This window comes from Salvelinus namaycush, chromosome 9, assembly GCF_016432855.1.
Source record: "Salvelinus namaycush isolate Seneca chromosome 9, SaNama_1.0, whole genome shotgun sequence".
Lineage (NCBI taxonomy): Eukaryota > Metazoa > Chordata > Actinopteri > Salmoniformes > Salmonidae > Salvelinus > Salvelinus namaycush.
Window position 1 is genome coordinate 19670910 of NC_052315.1, and position 9842 is coordinate 19680751.

The 9842-nt window shown below is 41.0% G+C and overlaps 1 protein-coding gene across 1 annotated transcript in view; it reads right to left on the minus strand.

Annotated features, from left to right (window-relative positions):
• The window catches only part of LOC120053185 (serine/threonine-protein kinase STK11-like), a 45420-nt gene extending 36561 nt beyond the window's left edge, over positions 1–8859 (minus strand). Inside the window, exons 1-7 of the mRNA XM_039000347.1 lie at positions 8013–8859; positions 7541–7624; positions 5464–5553; positions 3629–3761; positions 3331–3467; positions 3101–3228; positions 2532–2589 (exon numbers count right to left, since the gene is read on the minus strand). Of these exons, the coding sequence (XP_038856275.1) occupies positions 2532–2589; positions 3101–3228; positions 3331–3467; positions 3629–3761; positions 5464–5553; positions 7541–7624; positions 8013–8293 (911 nt within the window). The 5' untranslated portion in view covers positions 8294–8859. The remainder of the gene's footprint in view (positions 1–2531; positions 2590–3100; positions 3229–3330; positions 3468–3628; positions 3762–5463; positions 5554–7540; positions 7625–8012) is intronic.
• Positions 8860–9842: the final 983 nt, after the last annotated feature.

Genomic DNA, 9842 nt, shown 5'->3' on the forward strand with positions numbered 1-9842 from the left:
ACACACACACACACACACACACACACACACACACACACACACACACACACACACACACACACACACACACGGTCAAAAGTTTGGACACACCTACTCATTCAAGGGTTTTGATTTTTACTTTTTTCTACATTGTAGAATGATAGTGAAGACATCAAAACTATGAAATAACACATGGAATCATGTAGTAACCAAAAAAAAGTGTTCAACAAATCAAAATTCATTTTATATTTGAGATTCTTCAAAATAGCCACTTTTGCATACTCTTGGCATTCTCTCAACCAGCTTCACCTGGAATGTGTTTCCAACAATCTTGAAGGAGTTCCCACATATGCTGAGCACTTGCTGGCTGCTTTTCCTTCACTCTGCGGTCCAACTCAATCCAAACCATCTCAATTGGGTTGAGGTCGGGTGATTGTGGAGGCCAGGTCATCTGATGCAGCACTCCATCACTCTCCTTCGTCAAATAGCCCTTACCCAGCCTGGAGGTGTGTTTTGGGTCATTGTCCTGTTGAAAAACAAATGAGCGCAAACCAGATGTGATGACGTATCGCTGCAGAATGCTGTGGTGGCCATGCTTGTTAAGTGTGCCTTGAATTCTAAATAAATCACTGACCGTGTCACCAGCAAAGCACCCCATGCCATTACACCTCCTCCTCCATGCTTCACTGTGGGAATCACCCATGCGGAGCTCCGTTCACCTACTCTGCGTCTCACAAAGACATGGCGGTTGCAACCAAAAATCTCACATTTGGACTCAACAGACCAAAGGACAGATTTACACCGGTCTAATGTCCATTGCTCGTGTTTCTTGGCCCAAGCTAGTCTCTTCTTCTTATTGGTGTTCTTTAGTAGTGGTTTCTTTGCAGCAATCCGACCATGAAGGCCTGATTCACGCAGTCTCCTCTGAACAGTTGATGTTGAGATGCGTCTGTTACTTACTACTCGGTGAAGCATTTATTTGGGTTGCAATCTGAGGTGCAGTTAACTTTAATGAACTTATCCTCTGCAGCAGAGGTAACTCTTGGTCTTCCTTTCCTGTGGCAGTCCTCATGAGAGCCAGTTTCATCATAGCTCTTGATGGTTTTTGCGACTGCACTTGAAGAAACTTTCAGAGTTCTTGAAATTTTCCAGATTGATTGACCTTCATGTCTTTAAGTAATGATGGACTGTCGTTTCTCTTTGCTTATTTAAGCTGTTCTTGCCATAATATAGACTTGGTCTTTTACCAAATAGTGCTATCTTCCATATACCACCCCTACCAACACAACTAATTGGTTGAAACGCATTAAGAAGGAAAGAAATTTCACAAATTAACTTAACAAGGCACACCTGCTAATTGAAATGCATTCCAGTTGACTATCTCATGAATCTGGTTGAGAGAATGCCAATAGTGTGCAAAGCTGTCATCAAGGCAAAGGGTGGCTACTTTGAAGAATATCAAATATATTTTGATTTGATTAACACTTTTTTGGTTACTACATGATTCCATAGTTTTGATGTCTTCACTATTATTCTACAATGTAGAAAATAGTAAAAATAAAGAAAAAACCTGGAATGAGTAGGTGTATCCAAACGTTTGACTGGTACTGTGTGTGTGTGTGTGTGTGTGTGTGTGTGTGTGTGTGTGTGTGTGTGTGTTTATATATATTTCTTTTTTTTAACACAGGAAATCGTGTTTTTACTGCACTGGGCCTTTAACTACTGCTCATCAGAGGCCCTCACATCCCAACAAATACTACCACATGAGTTCTCTGATGTTAGATAGAGGCGTACAAAAGGTTGGAAGATGAATTGGCTGTAACAAACTACAGCGTTTGTGCTAACTAGCAAATGTGAATATTTCCTTTTCGTGTGTAAATTAACACCACGTCATTCCTCATTTGTCCCCACAACATCACAGTATAGCCTAATGAAATTTGCCAAACTATTGTCTACTTGGTGTTCCAGACTAGAAAGTGCATTCCTTGGGCAAGGCCAAAGAAAAGTAAGGTTAACATCATGAAAGGAGATGAATATGTGAATCTGTAAGCAGCAGCATGTCGTGACTGAGATTCAGAGAGGGGAAGGTTGTTGACCTTCTGTAGATCCTATTTACCACTGGACAGGAGTCCGCCTCCACACTGAGCTGAGGGCTTGGTCAAGCGCACACACACATGCAGATAAAAGAGACAGAAAACAAACAGATATGTGCTAAATGATCATAAAAGCCTGTTCCAACACAATGGGCCTCACATAAGAGCTGCAAATGATAGAGTGAGGTGCATTTTCTTTTTTCTCCTCCAGTCCCGTTACCCACCATTATCAAAATGAGACAATTTGGCATTCTGCGGAGCTCAGATGCAAATGACAACAAATCTATCACAGAAGAGATGCATATTACATTCATCATCGTGTGTTGAAAATAAATAGATTGGACACTGGTCATCATCGGACTGCTGTTTTCCCCAATTCATCTCCTTTTCAATTTGTACTTCTAGCACTCTCTTCAGCACATATTCTGCTTCAAAGACAAAGGGAGTACGATGACTTACTTGTGTTGTCTAATGTGTTGTATTGAGAACCTCTTCTCAGGGTCATACTCAAGCATTCCTGGAAGAAAAATACAAAATAAATTATTGAAGGCTTTGTAACTATTTGATGAGATGCATTTATTCCTTTCATTATTTCCTTATTTTTGTGCTGTGTTCAAATCAGGGCTTCTTGAAAAAAATGAAACAGACAATTGTGCATAATGACCATTTCCATCAAGGAAAAAAGGGTGTCAATTAAACCCATCTTTACCTTAGAAATGCATTTTCTATCAACTGCATATTCATGATACATCAAAATGATAATTGTAGTGCTAATGTAAAATCACCACAGTGCCATCTACAGCTCCTAAAGAAAAACCTCCAAGATTGAATCACCGCTACTTACTACAAAGTACATCTGAGTGGACGAATTAAGTCCAATAAAGAGGAAAATCTATAATTCTGTGGCCATACCCTTCTTGTAATACTCTTACTACTGCAACTAATGCTTTCATCTCTAATAATGTTTAATACCATGAAATAGAATATCGGGAGTGCCAGCAGTAGTGTTAGTCAGTCTAGACTCTTACCTCTTAGCAGGCCAGAGAGCAGAGGGCCACACTCCTCTGGAACACTGTAGTGTCCCTTCCCAATGTTCTCAAACAGCTTATATATGTTATCCCCTTCAAAAGGGTACAGGCTGGTCATTATGTTATATCTGGAAGGAAAAATTCAATACATTCCAAAAATAAATTTAAAAAAAATCAGGCATGAAATAAATATGCCATCTGAAACCATTAATCTGCGAGTGGCCACTCACAGTGTGACACCAGCAGACCAGATGTCCACTTTGAACCCCGAGAAGGTGTCCAGGCCATTGGCAATCTCTGGGGGCTGGAAGGCCGGAGAGCCCTGGCTCGTACAACATGTGTCGTCCTCCGCAAACGGGTGCAGCGCCTGAGAGGGAGAACACCAGGGGGACACAGACATCATCAGAAGGGCCCAGAGCTTTTCTTGGGCAAGTCTCTTGTTTGGGGGTGTTCAACACTGATGTTGAACTATGCCCAAATTGAAATGCAATAAAGTTGACATCAAAAACTATTAGAGAATATAATTACCTCCGCTACACCCAGGTCAGAGATTTTTAGTGCACCGTCCGTCGTCAGCAGTAGATTCCCTGGTTTAATATCTTTGTGAACTATTCCCTGGCTGTGCAAATATTCCAAGCCATCTAGCAGCTGACAAAAGTACCTGGGTAAAAAGAGAAATGTATACAGTTGAAGTCGGAAGTTCACATACACCTTAGCCAAATACATTTAAACTCAGTTTTCACAATTCCTGACATTTAATCCTAGTAAAAATCCCGTTTTAGGTCAATAAGGATAACCACTTTATTTTAAGAATGTGAAATGTCAGAATAATAGTAGAGAGAATGATTTATTTGAGCTTTTATTTCTTTCATCATATTCCCAGTGGGTCAGAAGTTTACATACACTCAATTAGTATTTGGTAGCATTGCCTTTAAATTGTTTAACTTGGGTCAAACGTTTCAGGTAGCCTTCCACAAGCTTCCCACAATAAGTTGGGTGAATTTTGGCCTATTTCTCCTGACAGAGCTGGTGTAACTTGAGTCCGGTTTGTAGGCCTCCTTGCTCGCACACACTTTTTCAGTTCTGCCCACAAATTTTCTATAGGTTTGAGGTCAGGGCTTTGTGATGGCCACTCCAATACCTTGACTTTGTAGTCCTTAAGCCATTTTGCCACAACTTTGGAAGTATGCTTGGGGTCATTGTCCATTTGGAAGACCCATTTGCAACCAAGCTTTAACTTCCTGACTGATGTCTTGAGATGCTGCTTCAATATATCCACATAATTTTCCATGCTCATGATGCCATCTATTTTGTGAAGTGCACCAGTCCCTCCTGCAGCAAAGCACGCCCACAACATGATGCTGTCACCCCCGTGCTTCACGGTTGGGATGGTGTTCTTCGGCTTGCAAGCCTCCCCCTTTTTCTTCCTAACATAATGATGGTCATTATGGCCAAACAGTTCTATTTTTGTTTCATCAGACCAGAGGACATTTCTCCAAAAAGTACAATCTTTGTCCCCATGTGCAGTTGCAAACCGTAGTCTGGCTTTTTTATGGTGGTTTTGGAGAAGTGGCTTCTTCCTTGCTGGGCGACCTTTCAGGTTATGTCGATATAGGACTCGTTTTTACTGTGGATATTGATACTTCTGTACCCGTTTCCTCCAGCATCTTCACAAGGTCCTTTGCTGTTGTTCTGGGATTGATTTGCACTTTTCGCACTAAAGTACGTTCATCTCTAGGAGACAGAACGCGTCTCCTTCTTGAGCGGTATGATGGCTGTGTGGTCCCATGGTGTTTATACTTGTGTGCTATTCCTTGTACATATGAACGTGGTACCTTCAGGCATTTGGAAATTGCTCCCAAGGACTTGTGGTCTACAATTGTTTTTCTGAGGTCTTGGCTGATTTCTTTTGATTTCCCCATGATGTCAGCAAAGAGGCACTGAGTTTGAAGGAAGGCCTTGAAATACATCCAAAGGTACACCTCCAATTGACTCAAATTATGTCAATTAGCCTATCAGAAGCTTCTAAAGCCATGACATTATTTTCTGGAATTTTCAAAGCTGTTTAAATGCACAGTCAACTTAGTGTATGTAAACTTCTGACCCACTGGAATTGTGATACAGTGAATTATAAGTGAAATAATCTGTCTGTAAACAATTGTTGGATAAATTACTTGTGTCATGCACAAAGTAGATGTCCTAATCGACTTGCCGACTTGTTAACAACAAATGTGTGGAGTGGTTGAAAAACAAGTTTTGTAAACTTCTGACTTCAACTGTATCTGTATTAACTTCGGTGTTTGGTCAAATATCTTCAAGCCACATATCTACAATTATTGAATTGAGATGAAAGATAAACATACCCATGAGCTTGAAAAACTGGAAACCTTTTCTCATCAACACTGTCCAACATCTCCTGCATTCCACATACACAATATTCCATCACCATATACGTAGGCAGAGTCAAGGAAAAGAGACAAGGTGGCAATTGTTTCATACTGGTAACCTAGCAAGGTATCAAAACGAAAGTACTATATCTTCATCACCAAAGGATCTGTATTAATTCAACACAAATGACCTTGAATCCTGTCTACATTACTGATCAATATGTGGTTGACTGACTAGTCACTAATCCATCAAACTAGCTAGACACACAAAATATCGTCAATCCAAGAGAACTCTGGAAAAATACAATTTGTCCTTGAGAATAAATTGATCTTCCTGAATGGACCGAAGATGAGACAATGAAAGTGTACAAATGGATTGTGAAATTGAATGTCAAAACAATACTAAATTCTGTATTCACAGTTCTCAGGGTCACTTATAGAAGGCACTTATCTAGCCAGCAGCCCCAGCCAGAGAGGAAGGAGAGCAGGGAGGAGAGAGACATGAAAGGTGGGGATATTTCCATCCTGTTGGATTGGGGAGGGTTGGTTGGTTGGGTAAACAGGCAGGTCTATGACAGTAGGAGCCAGTTAGTCACGACTGCGTCAGTGTCTCTCTCTCCCAAGGAGGGGGGTGAGCCCAGTCAGCCCACAGTATGCGCTTCACACCCATATTAGAACCCCCATTAACTAACCGCTGGAGGGACTTCACATGACCGGTGAGAAAGGCACAGGAAGGAGCAGGAGAGAGGAAAAGGGAAGGGAGGGGGGCTGCCCTCATTGCCAGTTCAATCAGTAACACACATTAGGAGTAAATTGAGTGAATAGATGATGCAGCTGGGCTGCAGTCAGACGGGGCTGAAGGAGCACTCACCACTGCTGGGCCCATCTGACGTAGGAGCCGTGGGCTTTCAGACGGGGTGGCCGGGCGGGCGGAAAGAACATTTTTGAGAGGCAAATGATTTATGTTTTTAAAGGTAGAATTCTACGTATTCACACTTCTGTCTCTGTGCAAAAAGACAGGTAACAAAAACATATGGTTCAGTGTTGCTTTTAGAAACTGTGATGTTCAGTTTGCAACTATTCTCAGAGTTTTTTAGAAGCAGAAGCCAGAGCTCTCACGCCCTTAACATATTTGTGTTCCACACAAATATCTCAGTCACGTTTTTCATCACTGCTCTTTTACAGCCGCAATGCAAAGTGACCTGTGAGCCACAATGTTCCAACAGAGCATGCCGCGGATGAAAAGAACAGACCCCTTCACACTAAATTATAAACAGAGCGTTCACAAACACGTGTCTCTAGTCAAAGCGGAGACATTCCATTAAGTCAATCTAGCTAGTATGACTCAGCAACTAAAATGAAAACCATGTCATAACTTCCTATAATATGTTCTCACCTCAACAATTACGTGATCTAAAATGTAATTTATTTTTATTTTTTACCTGACTGAACATTGGCTGAATTCATGGTCTTAACTGTACTAAATCAATTGGGGAGACCCTTTTAATGTCAGACACAAAGGGTAATGAGTGTTTTATGTGGTGTAGAGCGGCAGACTTCTAAGGACAAGCCAGAGATTATTAGAATCAAAGAGCGAGTGAGTTGGGGGGAGGAAGAGAGCAGAAGGTAAAGGCCTTGTGAAGTTAGTTAGTCCATCTAATACTGAGCTTCATGTTGCCGTATTCCCCCAACAGGCCAACAGAGACCTCATGTGGTCATACCACTGAATTACAGCAACATGACATTTCCGGTGAAAGTGACTATTGGTGCATTGAAACTCATTTGAAGGACAGTGCACACTTGTCTTTACAGTTGATCTGCATAGCTTACTCTACTGTTCCATGGGAAAAAAAATAATTCCCTAACTGTGAGAAAAGTAGCCCCAAAATAGACTAGCTTATCCCACTATCCACACATTATTATGCTTGGAAAAATCTTATGCAGTGTTTTGAAGGCTTCGTTAGTACGATTTGTACAACTAATGAGACATCTCTATGGTTTAGATAGACTCCTGCTAAAGAATAAAAACACATTCATCATTTTTAAAGGATATATCTTTTGCTTCTCCTCATTATACAAAACCTCGACCAACTGGATAATATTATTGTGCCTCAATCTTCTTAACAGCTGAATCTCTCTGTAAGGAAAAGTTTTTTTTAAACTGTTTAGATATATGGCATTGGGAAAACTGAATTAATTTCACTACGGAATAATTATGCAGTTTCATCAGCACTGATAACAACAAAAAACACAGAGGGCCAAAGTCATTTGAACAACCTCAACGTTGTTTTATCTTCTGACCTTCTAAAGGCAGGATTTAGTGAGAAAACCATAATTACTCTTAAAAAGCTCAACTTAATCACTTCAATTAATAGTGGTTAATATTACTCTCAGTGATTCTTAAAAGGCAAAGTAACGGCTGAGGTACATGCACTGATTAGAAGCGCATTCACACACCAAAAAAACACAACTAGTCTATTATGCATCTATCAACACTAAAGACCATTGCAAAGCGTCTCACATACTTTTTGACATTTTGCTCCCCGTTTGGGATGCGTCTCAGTTTCTTCTTCTTGAGGATCTTGACAGCCCTCCTACAGAGTGTCTCAGAGTCCAGCATCTCCTTCACCTTCCCATAGGAGCCCTCCCCTAGCAGGTCTCCCATCAGGTACTTCCCAATCAGCTTGGCCCTCTTCCTCCGCGGCTCGTAGATGACTTCTGTGGAGTCGATGCGATGGATGGAGGTGTCCATGGTCAGGTGATTCTCCAAACAGTCCATGTGTTCATGGAAGTCCCCGTCACTCATGGTTGCCCCTTTCAGCGATGTGACTGTTTTTAATACTTATGTATTGTATGTTTCTGGATATCCTGGGTCGGACAATACTCCAACACTGAATACGAATGCAGACTAATGTATTGAAATGTGGGATGCTGCAACTGCAGAAATGCAACAGAAGGTTCTCCTTAACCTGCTGACAATGTAGCACTGCTTGAGTATTGTGACCAGAGAGGTGAGTGGACCTGGTGTCCAATATTACAGGTCTACAGAGTTTGGCTCTGATAAGAGGGAATGTTTGGTTCTCTGTCTGTGTTCTCAGATGATACAGGCTTATTCCATCCTTCTTAGCCATGTCCTTGTGACACCTGGAAACTGCTGTGATGTGTGCTTTGGTTGTTGGTTAATGTCATCATGTTTTGGGCAAACCACGTTCTGTTTGCATAACTGCTATTATTCAAGTGTAATAATGAATTGTGAATGTGGTGTATGATGATAGATTTTCAATGAGGTCTTTTACAAAGCTTGGATAATGGAATGTTCTACTTCCATCCATGTTCTGAATAAATCCTGGGTACTTGCCAAGCCTGCACAACTGTCCATCCAGTTTCAATGAATCATTGTAGGGATCCTCAGATCTGCAATACAAATGCACAATCACATGCATAAGCATTTTGATGAAATTCACGAGACTGAAATGCATGGAAAGTGGAAATGCATTTGTACACTACCATGTCTATACACACTACGATACTACCATGTCAATACACACGACCAATGATGCGGATGTGCTATCATAACGGTATATATTTAAATACTAGTTAACTAGCTCCTATCATTACAAAAAACAATGCTGAATATTTTTTATGAACATCACATCCACTCAACAACATAGCAGGCCATGAATAGCATAATCAGTGTCAGTGAGTGAGGTCAGAAAGTGCAAACCAGCGGTCTTTGTCTGTCGTGACTAGCTACAACATAGCTGATTAAACTCAATTTCACGATTTGAGCGGCGACAACAGTTAGTGCTGGAGTTCCCGCGTCCCAAACAATCTAGTTTTTATCCCAAACTAGTGATTTCAGCGCCCAAAGAATAGCCCGCAATTACACACGACATTGTCTGTGTATTGCTGGCTATTCTTTGGGTGTTGAAATCAATAGTTTGTAATAAAACCTTCATTGTAGATGTGACGTCGGAGCACCAGTCCGCCCACACTAGTTGCCGCTCAACTCCATCGTAAATCGAGTTTAGTTTAGTCGGCTAGAGCTACAAAACAAAGCATATTGAAACAGCAAGGTTAGCAAACGTTAGCTAGATAACTTTCATTGTTTTGCTATAAGGGCACACATATAAAGGAACAATAACAATTCTGAGAAGACTCATTGTAGCAGCCGACTCTTGTGCAATAAACATCTCCCCAACTAGCCTGCTTGCCAGCTAACGTTAGCTATCTTATCTACTGCAGTTACATCCACAAACCAAGCAATGTTATAGTATTAGTATTTAGCTATCTCTTAGTAAGCTATTAAGTTAGCTAACGCTACATTAATTTCCTGTCCTGTCATTTTGCATTAC